A 19335-nucleotide genomic window follows, 5' to 3' on the forward strand; every position below is an offset into this window, starting at 1 on the left:
TTTTTGATATACTATCTGGAAATTATGGGATACAGGTTACACAAACTCTTAACAAAGCATGCCTCGGCTTTTCTTCTCCTTTCACCTGAAATGAAAAGTGATACTGTATTTCCTCCAAGCTTGATTCATGAGCCTGCCCCTGCCTGGCGTCTGCACATTTGAACACTGCCTGTTTTTTCCTATTGCTCTCTGCAGGTTCCTGAACAGCTTTGTGGACGGTATCCGTGGTTCCAGGAGCCAGGGGCCAGCTCTCCGAGTCACCGTCTGGGTCACTAGGATTGCTGAGAGTCTGGGAAGGTGTGCGGGTGCCCTGGGTGCCAGCCCAGGGGAGGCCACCTGGAGGGCATTTTCAAGAACTTCTGCCACAGGTGTAAAAGACTCCCGACCTGCAGAGATGCTGAAGCAGATACTATCCGAAATGTACATAGATCCCGATCTGCTGGCAGAGCTCAGCGAAGAACAGAAACAGATCCTGTTCTTCAAGATGAGGGAGGAACAGATCCGCCGGTGGAAAGAAAGAGAAGTAGCAATGGAAAAAAAGGAGTCCCTGCCAGTGACATCCAGGCCGAAGAAAGGTGAGCTCACCGGGTCTCTCCCCTGGATGTGTTAGCACAGGGGCTCCCGCTTGCGTTACCAGTTCACGCCAGAAGCAAGCCAGGTGTGTGTTCCAGTTTGGTAGATGAACCCTACGTGTTGTTGAGATCCTAACAGGGCTATTTATCAACTTGAAGTTCATACTTAGGCACACAGAGCCATCCGTGCACAGCAATTATCATGTGCTTGGGTGGCTGTAAGCAGATCTCTTACTTGAAACCAGACTCACCTGGAGTACAAGTGAGTGTACAGTTTGTTTGGAGTGGGTCTTGAGGAAGGGCTTCTCTCCCATGTATTGTCACTGGTGCCAAGTATTCTACAACCAGCATAGAAAGGCATTGTATCAGCAGGTTTATAGCAATTAACATTTACATTTCTTAGACTTTAAGATAATTTTCTTTGCATTGTCTTTTTTAGGATAACTCCCTCTTAAAATGCAAATACTGCTGTTGAGGGAAAAAGTCATACTACACATTTAAAAAAAAAAAAGATTTCTTTATTTCTTCACGAGAGACACAGAGGCAGAGGCAGAGACACAGGCAGGGAGAGAAGCAGACTCCTTGTGGGGAGCCCAATGTGGAACTGGATCCTGGGACCCCAGGATCACGCCCTGGGCCGAAGCCCTCCCCCCCAGGCGTCCCTCAGATACACTTCTTCCTGATGCAAGGAAACCCTGGTAGCTTGAGAGAGCCTTTTGAGACCATGAGGAAGGAGTTCTTGCCCATCTAACCATTAGGGGTTTCAAAGAGGGAGAAAATGAATGTGCGCTGGTGTAGACAGACTCAAAAAGGAAGTCAGTTTAGGGACCTTTATCTTACATTGCCTTTAATTAAAACCTTTCCCATTAAGCCTCTATAATGATGTGGAAATACATTTGAGTATCTTATTGATTATTGTGGTTATTATCAATAGCAATAGCTTTTTATTAAGGATGTGTTTCATCAGACACTTTTATGTATATTATGTCTCATCTTCACAAAATTTCTGCAAAGTTGATCTCATCTGTTTTATAGGTGGAGAGACTTAGAATCAGAGAAGTTAAGTAATATATGCAAAGTCACACCACCAGCAGATACCCAGGTTTACTGGATTTCACAGTATCCTTTATGATCCTAAATAGAATTTTTTTTTTAGTAAGAACATGTCCAAGCTGAAGCATGACCCTTTTATATTTCTTAATTGGCTTCTACATCTCCTGCACCCCTGAGTCAGAGCTCATCAGATAGAGCTGGATGTCTTTGGGCACCGTTGTTCACCGCGAGGATGGCATACTGACATGTCGGATGACTTTGGGGCCAGGGAGAGGTGAAGGGCTGCTGCCCCTATTGTCGGTGGCCCAGACACTTTCTAAAACTGAGCTTCTCATGTTTGCTGAAGTGGTCTCAGCACCCAAGCAAACATGAGTGTGACTACTTAAGATAGTAATTTCATTTCCTTGCTTAAATTCTTTTTTTTTTTTTTGCAGACTTTGAATCTACCTCTTAGAAAATCTATATTATTCTATTAAATGGCCATTGAAAAAGTACGTTAATATACACAGTGAACGTTCTATCAATATTTCATGCCAAAAGTTTGTTACTCCCTTAAATCTAACACTTGGAAAAATACATTTTGTACTAGATTAGTTCTCTCATGACTACAGAAAAAGAAAAGGTTTGAGATTCTTTCCTGACTTCCCCTAAAAGACAGTACTTCTCCATCTTTCTTCATGTTCTGCCTTTGAAGATAAAGCCACAGTTAGTACCAGGCAGTGTTATGGCTGGTGCTCCCCAGAGCTGTGTATCTGTGCTGTTGACCGAGGCCCTGGCTGTTGTTTGCTTAGATCTCACTGTGTGCCTCTGATCCTTTGAGGCTGGTGCTCATGGCCTCCCCCTGCCAACACCCCCTACACCCCTCCAACTCATACTGGGCTGACAGTGCTGCTTTTTTATTAGCAGTTCTGAGCCAGGCTCTGGAGATTGTCCTTTTCTTGGCTCTTTAAATATATCATACGCCCTCCCTCCCCGTCATTCCTTTGCACCAGCTTAGCTCATCACTTGGCAGTTCTTTCATTGTCATCTGGTCATTTTTTTTTTCTCTATATGGTCCACTCTGGTGAGTTTTCAGGGAGCATCACTAAAACATTTGCATATTGTGCACACCAGGAACCTTTAGCAGTCTATGGCTAAAGTAGAAAGGGCTGAAATGCAATTAAAAATATGGATTTTACTTAGTAATAGATGAGAAAATCATTTCAAAATGTAATGGGAAAATGTGATTCTTAGGTAGAGGATCATGGCCTCCTCGGCCTGTGGAGGACATAGAGCCGGAGGCCCCATTTGTGGCTGTTGAGGACGTGAAATGAGAATAGTCTGGATTGAGGCATGTGACAAGTGTAAACTACCAGATTTCAGAGACTTGATAGGAAGAATAATGTAAAATACCACATTAATAGTCTTATATTCATCTTATATTGACGTGATAATCTTTTGGATAATGTAAAATTTATTAAAATTAATTTCATCTATTTCTTTTGCTCTTGTAATGGGGCTACTGGAAAAGGTATAATTACAGATGTAGCTCACGTTTGGACAGCGCGGCTCTAGACGAGTGAAGTAGCACCGTCGAGCTGATGGTGTATCAGAGCTGAGCTCCGTGCTTAAATATATGATCTCATTAAATGATGACAGCCCAGCCTGAAGCTGACTTACTGCTCACGTGTTACAGAGGGAGGGGAGTGAGACTGGGACTCACTAGCTTGCCCAGGACAACGGCTGCTGGACCCTGAGCCAGACTTTCCCGAGTAGTGAGGTCACGAACTGGCTGCATGGCCAGCTTGCCTGGAGCTAAGACGTTACCCTTGTCTGCAGGTGCCTCATGCGCATCTAACACGTGTGCTTGTGTCAGGGCCCTGCCTTGGTGCTGTGAGCTCTTTCTGGTAAAACAAACGGTAGAGGCCTTTCCTCAGCAGTGGGCTGCCTGGCACTGGTTTCATTGGGCCTTCAAGCGCTGGAAACCTAAGCGGTAGGCTGCCATCTGCTTGCCGTGGGCGGTGTGGGAGGGGCTGTATGGGACCTGGAAATGGACTTGCATCTGGGAGACTACCTTTGCTGCAGTCCCATTGCTACCTGGTGAACAAGGCCCCTGCTAGAGGGCCTTCCATTTTTCATGAAGTGGCCATAAACCACTGGTTTGTGCCACCTGCAATGGCAGCCCCTCCCTCCCCTTCACTTCCAAAGCTGAAGCCACTGTAGTGACCTCCCCTGAGGGACTCAGTGCTGATCTAGTAGACTCCACCCTCATCTGACTTTAGAGTTGCCTCTTTCGGTCTCTTTCTCGATGTCATGGGTTTCGTGCTCTCTCCATGATAGTTTCTTTTTTATCTCTGCCTGAGCCCTGAATGTCCATGTTCCCCCTAGGGGGCCTCACTCTGCACTGGTGGCTTGTGACCTGGAGGTGGGGTTGAGAGGCTCTTAGACTCCTTTGAAAATTTAGTGAGAGCTTCAATCAGGAAAATGCACATAAACCGCATTTTGAATATAGTTTCTAAATGTTCATTCTCCCTAAATCTTGTTCACAGATGCTGGGGTCCACAGACCCTAGGTTTTACCTTTTGTTTTTGTTTTTTGAGAGAGAGATGGTGAGTAGTGGCAGGGCGGTGAAGTGGGGGTGTGGTGGGGAGAGGGAGAGGGTGAGAGAGAATACCAAGCAAGCAGTATGCTCAGTATGAAACCGGACCTGGGATTGATCCTATAACTATGACCCTAGGTCATGACCCAAGCCAAAATCAAGAGTCAGATGCCCAAGGGACCAAGCCACCCAGGCACCCCCTGCTTCTACCTTTTAGGGTTAAACACCACCTATATGCCAGCAATGCTCAAACCCATACTGCCAAGCTCATCAGTGTCAGCTCAATCCTCCTCACCACTGCCAGGCCTCTCATTCTCTGTTAAAATCAGTGGCACTGCTTTTTCCCTTGTCACTGAAGCCAGAAACCTGGGAGCCACTCTGGTACTCTCCGATCTCAGCACACATCCAGTGACTGAACCCTATAGATTGTAGTTCATCTGTTCCATCCCCTAGCGCTTTTTTCCTACCAAAGTGCTGGCCCATTAGGATGTGCCAGATATAAGCATTATATTTACGCTATTTCATTTAAACCTCACAAGAATCTGTGTATGGTAAATGTTGTCACCTTTCTTCCTACAAAGAAGGAAACAAACAGGGAAGCCTGGGTGGCTTGGTGGTTGAGCATCTGCCTTCGGCTCAGGACGTGATCCCAGAGTCCCAGGATCGAGTCCCACATTGGGCTCCCCATAGGGAGCCTGCTTCTCTCTCTATGTCTCTGCCTCTCTGTGTATCTCTCATGAATAAATAAATAGAATATAAGAAAAGAGAAAGAAACAGAGAAAGTGATTTGTATGGGTCGCTGGTAGAGTTAGGATTTGAACTCAGGTCCAGATCTACTCCATGTCTGTTCTGAACCACTGGTTCTGGCCCTCACTCTGAGTGTGGTGGTTTCGCTCAGTTTATCTTGTTCTGTGGTGAGCACCCACGTGTGGATGATAACCCATCTCCCCTTCCCATTCACCTGCCTGAGTCCTGAGCTGGTCTCCTCTCCTGACTCAAGTTCTCACTTGTCTGTAGTGCCACCTGCTTTCCTGGGCTATAGCCCAAGCACATGCAGCTTCTCCAGCATCCTTTCTGCACATTGTCTCTAAAATAGGCATAAAAATTATTAGAAATTTTAAAGATGGACTTTAGTATTAGTAACTACAGGATTATGAACCCAGACTAACAAATCCTGCAACCAGTGGGGAAAGCAACAGTCCTCAGTCATTTTAGGAAGTCCCGAGGGGACTCTGCAAGCATGTAGGGCTGGGTCTCACCTTCTCCTGGCCCTTCTTCTCCTGCTCCTCAGGACCTGGAGGGCACGTGATGGTGGCCGGAGCTTGCCTGTCACAGCCCTGTCTGCATTTGTGTCCTGGCATCCTTTTTGCTCTCAGAAGTGTTCAGTTTGGACAATGCATTATAAGGCTGCCTTAGACACTGGTTCTGCAGTCCTGCAGACAGGTTTTGAATTCTGGTTCCAATTTCACTAGCTCTGTGATCTTGGGCAAGTTAAATACCCTCTCTGGGCCTCCACTTCCTTCTTGTAAGATGGGACTAGTAATAGCCTTGGGTGACACTCTGAATATTTAATGCCGACATGGTGTGGGCATCAGTCAGAGGGGATGTGGCTGTAGTACTGGAGTCCTGGCACTAATGTTTTGGTTTCTGTTTGTGGGGGTGGGGTCCCGAGAGGAGGGTCTGAGTGGGGGAGGCACATGAGAGGCTGCGAATTTAGGGAAGTGTATCATATTTGAACAACCTTGGTCCTGGTGGGTGCTGCGTCAGCCCCAGTGATAGTCTGTGTTTAATACATAAACTGGTCAGGAGGCCCCTAGTGTTGATGCTGTGGCTTCTGTTCACTCAGGTTTTGGTCTTCTGTGTGTAGGGACATGGTACATAATTCTCCTGTCTCTGTCTCTTGTCCTTGCCCGTCACTATGTTTGTCCTTCTGAGTTGGATCAGGTTGGAGTGGAGAGCAGCTGCTGACCCCCTGAATCACAGTCTTAGTTTGGGGAGAGCCCTGGGGGTTTTGCTGACCCACACCTGAGATGTGAACACCCACACTTCCAGTCTCTCCCTCCTGCACCCCTGCTGCGCCTGCCATGTGGGCAGAGATCGGGCAGAGATCGGACATGAAGATGGTGTGAGCACACACCAGTGGAAGACTGGAGTAAGCCTGGCCGTTCTCTTGCCAAGAATGTGTTGCCCCGTTTTTATGTGATGTTTTACAGCATTGCCTAGTTGGAGATTTTATATGGTGAATGGGGTGTGGATGAGAGTCTGTGCGGCGGTCCTTTGTGCTACCGTGCAGAGCAGGACTGATCCACCGATCTAGAAAAGTTGGTTTTAGAAGTTCTCAAGAAGCCCTAAGCTAGCAAATATGATGAGCACTGAAGGATGCAAACATGATTCAAGGAAGGACTGGCACAAACCTTATAATTAAATGGAAGTGCTATGAAAAGGTCCCTCCCTCACTGTTCCCTGATTAAAGAGTGCATCTAATTTCAAGGTGAAGTAGACAGAAAATCCAGACTGCAGTAAAATATAATAAGATGTACTATCTGCCCCTTTAGGATCTCTTAAGTTTATCCCTTTACCTTCAGGAAGTACCCTAGGGACAGAAATGTGGGTGTATGTATAGGAGTTTGCAGCTGTTGGCAGACAGGAGCTTTTCTCCTTGTCTTGTCAGCATCTGCTTCTTTACCTGTCCTCTGCACATTCATTCCCCTGGCCTCCTTGCTCTCTCCCCACCCCAAACCCCAAGTATAAAATATGTCCCTGTTTCTTCTATTTATTTATTTAAATATCTTTTTTAAAGATTTTATTTATTTATTCATGAGACACACACACAGAGAGAGAGAGAGAGAGAGAGGCAGAGACACAGTCAGAGGGAGAAGCAGGCTCCATGCAGGGAGCCTGATATGGGACTCCATCCAGGGTCTCCAAGATCACACCCTAGACTGAAGGTGGCGATAAAACCGCTGAGCCACAGAGTCTGTCCCTGTTTCTTCTATTTAAAGAAATCTATCAACCCTCCATACCCCTAAGCGATGCATTATCTCATCATAGGCCTTTGTCTCATAGGCCTGTAGTATAGTGCCTGGCACATAGCAGATGCTCAGTAAATATTTGTTGAATGAATAACTGAGTCCTCTTTTACTTCCTTGCTAATAAACTTCCCCAGAGCACGTCTTTACAACTTCTACCTTTTACCATCCTTTCTGTCCTGCGTTTGTAGCCTGTCTCCGCCTGTCTCCCTAGAGATACTCTCCAAGGTCAGGGACTGCCCACGACCTCCTCAAGGCTCTCCATCCCACTTTCTATGTCTCCCTTTTCCTCTCTTGGCTGCATGGCAGTGCATTCTCCCTAGGCAACTAGATTAGGTCGTGTTTAGTAATCAGAAATCTTTTTCTCTCTCTCTCTCTCTCTCTCTTTAATCAGGATGTTCTTTTGCTTACCCTTTTTATAATTTTTAAATATAAAATTTTTTATAATTTTTAAAAAATTATAATTTATTCATGAGAGACACAGAGAGAGGCAGAGACATAGGCACAGGGAGAAACAGGCTCCATGCAGGGAACCCGACATGGGACTTGATCCCGGGACTCCAGGATCACACCCTGGGCTGAAGGTGGTGCTAAACCACTGAGCCACCTGGGCTGCCCTTTTGCTTACATTTTGCCTCCTGAATGGAGTACATGCTCTTCCTAGGTTCTCACTAGGCTTCATTCCCTTTGCAATTACTTCTTCTGTGCCAGTGGCTTTCAACGATGATGGCTGTAAAGTAATTCCCAAATTCACACTGTCAGCTTAACGGCGTTTCTGAACTCCATAGTTTGGGTATCTACTGAAGCTCTCTGTGTAGATTATTTGTAAAGTTAAAAGTAATTTATTCTCCATTTCCAAAAACAGCTCAAACAAATTTATTTTCCTCATGTCACTGTTTCTGCTTATTACCCCACCATCCTCCCAGTTAGTAAGTCTCACAATGTTGACATTATCTTTGAGTCCTTCCTGATCCCTACTGACCTTTCCCTCATTCAGGCCCCTGGTACCTCACTCCTGGTCTTCACCCCGATCCCAAGTGTCCCCACTCAGCCACTGGACAAACACCTCCTACTTCCCAGATCCAGCCTCCATGCTGACGTGGTATGGTACTTCCTAGAACTCTTTGACCCTGGCACCATGTCACAGAGACAGCCATGGACTCTTCCCTGGCCACTTAATCAAGAACACGGAACTAATATTTTTGAGCTTTGATCATGTGACAGGCCCGGGAGGTGTGACTTACTGCTTCTGTTTTATCAGAGAGGGAGCTCAGGCTCAGTGAGAGAAGGTCACATAGCCATGGTCACATAAAGCCTTGTTAGAAACACTGGAATTTTAACACCACTTTCTGGCTTTATGCAGTGCGGGTCCTACGTTTAAATCATTTAGCCAGGTGTCTGGGACTTGTGCCATGTGGCCCTGTGCCCTGGGCTGGATCCTCCGCCCACGGCCAGGTGACATCTAAAGGTCTTTTCAGCTCTCCCTTAGACCCTGATCCCCTCTGGCCCTTCCGTGATTTCCTGCTCTGATCATCGATCATCTTTGTGTAGGTCACCAAACTGACACCTACTCTGTCTAAATTCTACATTCCTCCTCCAAAATGCAGTAGAAGAACTTCTTTTTTCTTCTGTGTGCTTCCAAATTGATTTCTCCATCTTGTGAGTCTTCACTGGACTTAAAGTCTGTTGCGGTTATAATGTATATCCTTCAATGGTCCTTCAAACTGATCGGTTCTTCTCCTTAAGCATTCCTGTGGTGGCATCCTTTCCCTCGCCCCTTCCCCAGGTTGTGTTACTTTTATAATTAATTAAGTGTTCGATTTCTGTCTCCATCTAGAACAAGTTCCCTGAGGAAGGGCTGGTCTGTCTCACTCATAAATGCTTACGCATGTCTACCTCAGTGCCTGGCATATAGTAGATATGCAATAAAATTCATTAAATAAATAATTTATTATTTATTTAATGAATAAATTCGCCTTGCTCTTTCTCTCACAGACTCTAGGTGACTTGCAGGAAAACAGCCACATCTGTTTGATCCCTGTATCGCCTGCAGCATTTAACTCATCTGCATTAAGCTCAGAGTTAGAAACTCAGTAAGTTTTTGTGCCTGAATGGGCCTCCCCCATCTTGGTACCAGACTGAGGGGACCAGAGCTCACACTCATTTTAGTATAATCACTTCTCCAGCCTCCTGTACGGTTTTAGGGAGCCGTGGGGAAGCCCTTGAAGCCCCCCACACTCTTTGCTCTCAGGTGACATTGAAGAGATCCTGAAGGTGAGGAACACTCAGAGCAGAGATTTACTGTCAGCGCCTTTCCATCAAGAGCCCTTGTTGCAGCATCCGGCTAAACCTGACAGTTCTCTTTTTCTTGCCTCCAAACAGTCATTTCTTTCTTCACCTTCACCGCCCTCCGACCATTCCCTTGCTTCTAAAATGTCAAGATTCTAGTCTTCTAGTCTTCTTTGGTGATCTTCTCTACTTTTAGTCGCAAAGTCCCCACCTCTTATTCACAGGCAATTCTGGGGTCTCACCCCACCTCACCCGCAGGGCAGCATCTTCCTACCCTGAGACTTATTCCCCCAGCCTGCAGCCTGCAGCACTCTCTGCAGAAGGTGTCCTGCTGTACTGAGCAAAACTGCAGGAATCTCTGGGTCCTTCCTCTCTGCCTTCCCTGGCCCTCTCCACCCTCCTTTCAGGGCATCTTTCTCCTGCTGTAAGAGTTACTTAGGTGAAAGTTGAGAGATGGACATAGTAAAAAATATTAGTTGCCCTGAGAGACTGTAATAGAGGGAGTTTTATGAGGTATAACAGTTTTCTAGAGTTAACAAATCATTTGGCATTTCCTCAAATGGAGCCACAGCCAGCCAGGGCCCATCCCCATGAGGGCACACTTGGGATCCATCTTCCCTTCATAGCTGGTGCCTCTTTCACTGTTTCTCCACTTGAGAGAACAGAGTGAGGTCAGCTTCCTTCTGAATGATACATTTGACTCCTCCTATAGCGAGGCTTCTATCTTGCCTCCCTGATGCCCCAGTGTCCTATTTAGAATTTCATTGTACCATAGAGAGTCTTCATTGCACTGAGAAGGGTAGAAAGTGCCCAAATAAAGAGCATATCTGAGTTTGAGCAGCCTGCTTCTTGAATGTATCCTGAGGCCACAGTAGGAAGTAGGTCAACAATTCACTGGACAGTAGATGCTTTAATTGGAAACCTACTAGATATATGAAGATGAGACACAATCCTAGTGTGGATTTCTCACCTATAAGCCTAGCCTTGCCTGTGTCCATCAGGGGCCCTCTTACGCATACTCAATGCCACCGGCCAGTTTAGGGTCCTTATGGCCCAGGGATCTTGACTACAACATGGACCATAATGACTTTGGTAGGTCTGCTTGGGGGCTTTTAGATTTAGGGACGGCACCTCTTGGCCTCTCCTGGGTGTGCTCCCCATAGCCCAGGTTTCAGGGAGCATGACCTGTGTGGCCACATCTCAGGAGTCCAGGAACTAAAATGTAATACAACCCCTGAGACCAATTGTAAACAAAGGTCATTTAAGTAGCTTCACCAAGTATCACACTACCAGTAGTATTATCTTCTCACAAGCTGGTGTGAACCTCCAAGTAAACAATAGCAGGGTGACAGTAGCACTTAACCTCTCGTGAACTCCTATTATGTGGCAGGTACTGGAGGCAACAGCTGGCATGTATGGCCTGCCCGCTCCCCATGGCGGTCCTGCATTGTACACAGTCGTAATCCCATTTTGCAGACGTGGGAATTGAGGCTTAGGGAGATTAAATAATTTGTCCAAGTCACACAGCGAGTAAGTGGCAGGGCTAGGATTTAAACTAAAGCCAGTCTATTTCTAAAATGGAAGAACCAAACCTGGGAGCAGCTATGTACTTCTAAGGTTCCAGAAGATTCTCAGACCTTAGAGGTTCTGATATCTGATGTTAGCATATACAGTGCATGCCTTCTCACCATTTCGCCTTCTTTGGTTACAAAATGGGCACACTCAAAAACCATATTCATATTTTATTCATTTATTTTAAAGATTTTATTTATTTATTCATGAGACACACACAGAGAGAGAGAGAGAGAGAGGCAGAGGAAGAAGCAGGCTCCCTGCAGAGAGCCCCATGCAGGACTCGATCCCAGGATCCTGGGGTCATGCCCTGAGCCCAAGGCAGACACTCAACTGCTGAACCACCCAGGTGCCCCCATATTCATATTTTAAAACAAACATTGCTACAGCTGCCACCCATGGCTCCCACCTCCATTGCTCCCTGGGAATGCTGCTTGTTCCCGAAGAGACTGGAAGTGCTTTGTCTCATCTAATATATTTTTTTTTTCCTGAAAGACCCTAAATATTTTAACGATGGCAAACATAATAACCCATGACTAAAGATACTTGTCCAATCCAAATTTTGTTTTACTTGCAGAGAATGGCAAATCTGTTCATTGGAAACTGGGAGCCGATAAGGAAGTCTGGGTGTGGGTGATGGGTGAACACCATCTAGATAAACCCTACGATGTGCTCTGCAACGAAATCATTGCTGAGAGGGCCCAGCTGAAAGCAGAGCGGGAAGCGGAAGAGCTCAGGTACGAGATCTGTAAACCAGTGAGAGGCTGGCCACATATAAAATCATACAAAGGTGGGGGAAGGGAATAAAAATAAATAAAATAAAATCATACAAAGATTCCTCTTTTTCCCAGTATCTGCAGGGTGAGTAGATTGGGGCCTGAGAGTCACAAAAGTAACTTTAAATCCCTCTGGCAAGTTTCTTTATACTTTTCATGGTTCCCTTCATTCCCACAATGTGATCACATTAACCATTTTACCTCCTCACTTGTCATCCCAGTTTTGATCTGGATGTGGTTCCCCCATGATCAACTGGCTTCACTAGAATCATGCTGGAGCACCGCAGGCTGGCACAGCTGAGCATCGGAATATAAGTGAGAGGTGCAACATTGTTCAAGCTTTGGGCCTTCAAACAAGATTGGTTAGAGAGGGCAGGCCTCTGGGTGCTTACATGTGCCAGGTGGTAGGGATTCAAAGGTGAACGACAAGCTACCAGTCTAGGAGAAGAAACAGGCCAGTACACGATTAACTTCAGTCAGGACGGGCTGTGATTCATGCTACAACTAAGTTATAAACAGAGCATTAACTGAGCCCATTATTCCAAACCACAATAGAAGTGAAATCTGAATTGAACCTTGAAAGATAAGTAGAGTTTTCCAGCCGCAGAATGTCAGGAAGGAGATGGCAGGGAGAGGACATGATGAAGACCCCTAGTTTTGAATGTGTATGGTTCTTTGAGTGACAATGAGTTCTTCCAAGTGTTTGGGGGTATACATGAGCAAGTAGCAGGAGACAGAGGGCTGTGCTCTGAAGTGCCTTGGAAGCCAGATTTAGGACTTTGGACCTTATTCTGTGGACGGTGGAGGTGTTTGAATAAGGGAGTGACGTGATCAATCAGAGATATAGGATAACTCAGCTGGTAGTGGTGAGGCAGATGATAGATCTATCCCCTCTGCTAGGGGCCAAGGTGGCTTCTGTGAAGCCTCTTATCCCTTGAGTATTGACAGCCCTATCTGAGCTTATGAGATAGACAGCAGACATATGGACCTCAGTTCAGGTCCCGAGGGCTAGTGATGCTGCCCATCAATTCCTATAACTAAAACTATAAATGGGCATACAGAGATAAAGTAGTTATGTGCTGCTCATCATAGGAAGGCAGGGTGCTCTAGCAGACTAGCTTCTGAACAGAAGTTGGGCAGACCTGGGTTCAAATCCTGGCTGTGCCACTATGTGGTCTTGGATAAATAATACAATTATTTTGAGCCTCTTGCAATCAAGCAAGGATAACACAACCCCTTCCTTATAGGGTTATTATGAGGATTAATTAATGCATTTTCTTTTTTAAAGGTTTTGTTTATTTATTAGAGAGAGCACTCACGCAAGCAGGAGGAGGGAGAGAGACAAGCAGACACTGCACTGAGCACGGAGCCCAAAGCAGGTCTTGATCTCATGACTCTGAGGTCATGACCTGAGTCAGAATCAAGAGTCAGACACTTAACCAATTGAGCCACCAGGTGCTCCTAAATTAATGTCTTTAAATACTAGCAAAGGGCTTAACATATTATAAGCACTTAGTAAATGGTAGCTGTTAGTGTTTTTCACATAATTTGAATGTAGGCATCTGCTTTGGAAAAGCTGTCTGTGTTGGAGAATGTTTTTTATAATTCCACATTTGTTTCTCTTCAGAAAAACTCAGTCCAAAGAATTTGCCAATAGCTTGAAAATGAAATCACAATATTATGATCTGCAAGCACCAGATACCCAGGAGACTCACAGTATCTGTAAGAAAGCTGCAGAAGAAGAGGAGCTGGGGAAAGGCTCTCGACCATCACCATCCCTTGAAGAAGAGAAAATCCCAGTGAGTCTTTCATATGTGTAAACATGAGAATTTCATAACCAGAGGAGTTAGAGATATTGGGACACTGAGATGAATGTAGCTGAACAACAGGATCTCAAACGTTTCTTGGAAGAATCCCTCCCAACTTGAAGGTCCTGGTGTTCATTTCATTTTGGGGAATTTGGCTCACCTGCTACTTCACACCCCCTTTTTTCATGAGACTGAAGGCATAAAGAAAGAACTCCAGGAATAAAGTTTTACATTTTAAGATATTTTCAGGGTTTATTTTTCCCTGATATATTGTCTTCTATAACAGAGGTGGGCAACTTTTTTGTATGTGTGAAGGGACAGATGGTAAATACTTGAGGCTTCGTAGACCATACGGTCTGTCACAACTACCCAAGTGAATAGGTGAGGCTCTGTTGTGGTAAAACCTTACTCACCAAGACAGGGCCAGGTTGGCACCCAGGCTAACTGACCCCAGGCCCAGGACGCTGACATTTTTGTGATGTTTGGCTTCACAGACCTTGCCTGTGACTGTGGGGACCATTATTTCCTCAACACAATAGAACTTTACAATCAGAGTTGGTGTGAATTCTCTTGTGTGTCAGTTGGTTTAAAGAGCTCAGACATCATTTGCTGCTTAGATTATAGTTTGGAAGAACAATAAAACTATATTAATGAAGTACCTTCTTCTGCCAGGAATTTAATTAAACTAAGAATTCACAGGGGATTTGTAGTTTGACTTGCATTCAGGTCCCCAGCTCCATGACACTAGGCGCGTGGCTCTTGACCTCCATGAGGCTCTCAGACAGGGCTACAGTCATCTGTTCTTCCTACTTCATGGGCATATTATGTGGCAAGGCACACTGCTGAATGTCTCATTTAATTCTCTCAATGACCTTTTTTTCCTAGGGACTGTATTTGTCCATTTTATAGGTAAGAAAACAGGATTAGAGATGCCCAAGGTCTCATAGTTGACTGAACTGGGATTCAAACAGAGGTCTGCAGGACCACTAGGTCATTCCTTAACTATTGCATTTGATTGTCTTTTTAAATGAGGAATGTGAAGAGGCTTTATAAAGGGCTGCAAATATGAGGCTCGAAATATGTAGGGGCATAAAATTCTAAAATTTGGTTTATATCCCAGGGTCAGAACTGGGTCCTTTCCTCACATCTGCTGCTTTGTACTCCACACTTAATACCAAATTCCCTCCTTTTCTAGCACCCCTAAAATGAGAAACAAAACAGCAAGATCAAAAAACCTCCTTCAAAAGCATCGAGTATCCATGCTTATCCTTGTGCTTGAATTATAGTATTTCCATAGAAAAAAAAATGTTTTCAAAAGCAGGACAAAAGATTAAAGTAGAAGTTAAAGTAAATACCATGGCTATTATTTTGCTATATCATCAATATTACAGGGATTGTATTTTATGCACATGCATATGTGTGTAATACACCCACAGTGAGAGGAGACAATCTCAAGATTGACAGATTTACTCATTCATTTAAAAAGTACCCATTACATGCTTGGCACTGAGATTGTAGTGTAGGAGTAAGAATGGAATCACTGCTGAATGAACTTTGTAGTTGAGAGAACAGAGAGAGACTTCATATAACATGTCATTTCAAAAGATAGTAAGTGATCTCCATAAAAGGATATGTTTCTGTGCACCCCCCCTCACACTAGAACTTGAACAACAGTGGGGACTGTGGAGGGGTTTTGCGGAGGACATGGAGCTGGAGATGGTGGCAGAGGATGACTGGGCTGGCGGTTCCAGTGAAGGGACAGCATGGACAAAGGCAGTGTAGCCAGGAGGACAGGGAGCTGAGGAGAACCCAAGGGAGGCTGGAGTACAGAAGGGACAGAGGAGCCATGTGGATGAGTGGGAGGCTAGGCAAGGCCACACAGGACAGGCTCTCAGGGACAACTTTGTGTTTTGACCCCTGTTTTCAAGAACCATTGATATTGTCAGAGATTTTTGAGCAAGGGTTTGACTGGATCAGATTTATATTTTGAAATTTTATAATTTGAATGGATCATTTGTGGGTCAGAGTAGGTAGAGGGGCAAGCTTTCCAGTATAAGCCATGTTTCTAGGCTTAGATGCCTGGGATAATGGGGTTGTTATCAGCATAAACAGGAACATCTGGAGGAGAAGCCAGTTTTATTTTTTTATTTTTATATTTTTTAATTAGAGTTCAATTTGCCAACATATAGCATAACACCCAGTGCTCATCCCATCAAGTGCCCACCTCAGTGCCCGTCACCCAGTCACCCCCACCCCCTGCCCACCTCCCTTTCCACCACCCCTGGTTCGTTTCCCAGAGTTAGGAGTCTCTCATGTTCTGTCTCCCTTTCTGATATTTCCCACTTATTTTTTCTCCTTTCCCCTTTATTCCCTTTCACTATTTTTTATATTCCCCAAATGAATGAGACCATATAATGTTTGTCCTTCTCCTATTGACTTATTTCACTCAGCATAATACCCTCCAGTTCCATCCACGTCGAAGCAAATGGTGGTTATTTGAAGTTTCTAATGGCTGAGTAATATTCCATTGTATACATAGACCACAGGGAGAAGCCAGTTTTAGAGAAGAGATATCAAGGATTTTGCATGCCACTTGAAGTGTGGCAGTAGTATAAGTTGATTTTATTCATAATAATATAGTGCATACAATTTGACTTAGAGTTGCAAAACTTTCTCTCATATAGTTATTTCATTTCACAATACTCCTGTGAGGTAGACAATGCAAGTATTTCTTTTGTACAGATGAAGAGACTAATGCTCAAAGAGATAAGTGGCTTGCCCAAAATTCAGTTAGAAAGCTCTCGTTTTTGTTTATCTACTTTAATTCTTATCACAACCTTGGTGTATTTAAAACAGAATTCATCATACTCCCCAGATCTGCACCTTTAGACAAGAACTCTGGTGAGAAACCAAGACTAGGGCTTTGGGAGTCATCCATTATGTTTACAAATGCAATTCAGGCAAGCCTGTAAAGAGTTCTACATTTAATCCATAATTTATTTTAACTATAATATTTAGAAGGGTATTGTCATGTCTTTAAACGCCATGGTCTACACATGGCCTAAAATTTATTATAAAGAGAAAAATTGTCAAACAGGTTTTATTGAAGTTAGTGATCATGAAGCTTGCCTGGATAACTGTGGACAGGTTTAAAGAGCAATGAGTCTTCCAGAATTATGAACAGGATTCACGGAAAAACAACTATAGATTTACCAATGTAAAATGGCCTTGTTAGATTTGTAATAAATTTCCACATGACAGATCATCACCAGAGGACTCCAGACCTGAATGTGAAAGCACCCCTTACTGGTCTCATCCAAACTCTCTGAAGGGCTGCGGAGAACTGGAGAATGTTAAATTCTACCCAAATATTGATGTGCATCCAGAAACGTAGAAGCCTCTAGTGTGGAGTCATTTAGTTGTGGAAAGTAGTTCTTGTGGCCAATGGTGGCCCATTGTATTTGTGCCGAGGCATAAGGGTACACTGTATTTCTGCATTTGTGTCAGGCAGTGTTTTCCAGCTCTGCTCTGATTATCTTATGAAAGGGTCAAGTCAAACAGAGTTAGGGACCCCTCTGGGCCTGTGTGGGACTTGAGGTAAATTCAATAGTTACTAGTTACTCCTTCACTGTCCTCCTTGTTTACCCAGAAATATTTTGAGCAAGATAAAATCAGCCTGAATGAATGCTATGGCTAGCTTCAATGGGAGAAAACAGTACATCTTAGGAGCATAGCCAGGAGCCTGGGAAATTATTTGGTGAAGCAGGCAGCTTGGCCTTTGTGCTAGTAATTGGGGGGATAGTGGTTGAGGTGAGGAATCTGGCATTTAAAATGTGTGTAGCCCTGTACAGCTGTCAAAAGACTTAGATTTGCGGGAATCCCTGGGTGGCTCAGTGGTCTAGTGCCTGCCTTCTGCCCAGGGCGTGGTCCTGGAGACCCGGGATCGAGTCCTGCATCGAGCTGCCTGCATGGAGCCTGCTTCTCCCTCTGCCTGTGTCTCTGCCTCTCTTTCTCTCTCTTTGTGTCTCTCATGAATAAATAGATTTTTTAAAAAAAGACTTTGCCATTTCACTTCCTCCTCACAGCAGAGATATGAAACAGGTTCTTGTTCTCTGAGTGAACGGTTCAAGGGCAATGGTTTCCACAAAGCCTGATTAGAGGTGGAGCTGGGCCAGAAAGCAGGTCCTTTCCTTGGGGGCCATCTCATTGTGTCCCGGGGGGTATTCACATCTGTATCTTAAGAATCACACTGTTAGCGATTGGGGTTTCTTCCCCTAATGCAGGAATGTGTTAGGCCCAGAAGAACTTTTCCTGTAAGAGAGCATGGAGGAAGGCGAAGAGGAAGGACTGGGGAAATAGTGGAGAAACAGACACGGTTCAGTGGAACTGCCCGGAAACAGTCTGATTCTGGGTGGAGGTGCTTCTCAGAGCTCAGGGCCCTGCCGTGACGCTCCCATCACGCTGTCTCCCAAGTCTTCGGGGCCAGCACTGATCCGTGTGGCGGTGTCTATCACTAGGCCACTTTGCCAGCTAGGCAGATCTCTGGACCTTCTGGAGCTTCTGTTTTCTCAACCAGAAAAACTGGGAATTAAAAATACCCGCCATGTTTATCTCATGATTTTTTTGTAAAAATCACTTGAGACAGTATATCTGGGAATGCTTGAAAAACTGCAAATCCCACTACAAACCCAAGGGGTTGGTTCAGCTACAAATTCTCAAAGCCTCTCATCCTCTGCATGAGAGTGTCCTGCAGGCAGGCTGCACAGGTGAAGGCCATACTCGGTCTGGCTGGCTGGATGGAACCAGTGCTTCTCTGAGCAGATATTTATCAAAGGTTCCCAGTACATGTAGTGACAGGTATTATGGAGCCTCAAAGGAGGCACAGACAAGGTATTTATCTTTCAGGAGCTAGGAGAAAGATCAGAAGTACTCAGTATTCAGTGAGGCAGGACAGAATCAAGTTCCAGCAGGGGACTGGCCAGGGGTTGACTGGTTTGTGGAAGGCAGGGATTGGGGTAGGCCTGAGCCTGAGGGAAATGCAAAGTGTCTATGTGATAAGGAAAGCATCGTGTGTGGGGATGCTGTGAGGAGAGCAGCCCGACTGGGAGAAAGTACCCTGGCTGGGATGGGGAGGGTGCTCTGGAGGTGCTGAGAGGCCACATGATGGGATGGGAGCCACATTTGTCTCGTGTATGTTTTCTATTGCTGCAAATTACTGTGAACAGAATGGCTTGAAATAATACGTATCTGTTATCTGACAGCTCTTTTGGTCAGAATTCTCATGTGGCATAGCTAGGTCCTCTATTTGAGGTGTCAGAAGGCAGAAATCAAGATTTTGGCTGGAAAAGAATCCCTTTCACACTTACTGAGTTTGTGGGCCATCAGAGTGAGCTTGGAGATGGGATGCTTGCTGAGATGATTCCACATAAGTTTTCCAGGCTCTAAACGTTCACAATCTGAAACAATACCCATTAGCATGACTTGAAGTCAAATATTTTTATCTTTAAAAAATTTTATTTGTTTTTATTTTAAAAAAAACTTTTAAAAAAGATTTTAACTTATTTGAGTGAGAGAGTGTGTGTATGTGAGTAAGCAGGGGAAGGGACAGAGGGAGAAGCAGAGCCCCTGCTGAGCAGGGAGCCAGACTTGGGGCTCGAT

General features: G+C 44.9%; 1 protein-coding gene across 5 annotated transcripts in view; it reads left to right on the forward strand.

Moving 5' to 3' along the window:
* The window catches only part of SH2D4A (SH2 domain containing 4A), a 70931-nt gene that overhangs the window by 5306 nt on the left and 46290 nt on the right, over positions 1–19335 (forward strand). For all 5 annotated transcript variants that reach the window (XM_025447161.3, XM_049094909.1, XM_025447227.3 and 2 more), the window contains exons 2-4: positions 196–575; positions 11671–11830; positions 13497–13668. In XM_025447161.3, the coding sequence (XP_025302946.1) occupies positions 395–575; positions 11671–11830; positions 13497–13668 (513 nt within the window). In that variant the 5' untranslated portion in view covers positions 196–394. The remainder of the gene's footprint in view (positions 1–195; positions 576–11670; positions 11831–13496; positions 13669–19335) is intronic.

Source organism: Canis lupus, chromosome 16 (assembly GCF_003254725.2).
Source record: "Canis lupus dingo isolate Sandy chromosome 16, ASM325472v2, whole genome shotgun sequence".
Taxonomy (NCBI): domain Eukaryota; kingdom Metazoa; phylum Chordata; class Mammalia; order Carnivora; family Canidae; genus Canis; species Canis lupus.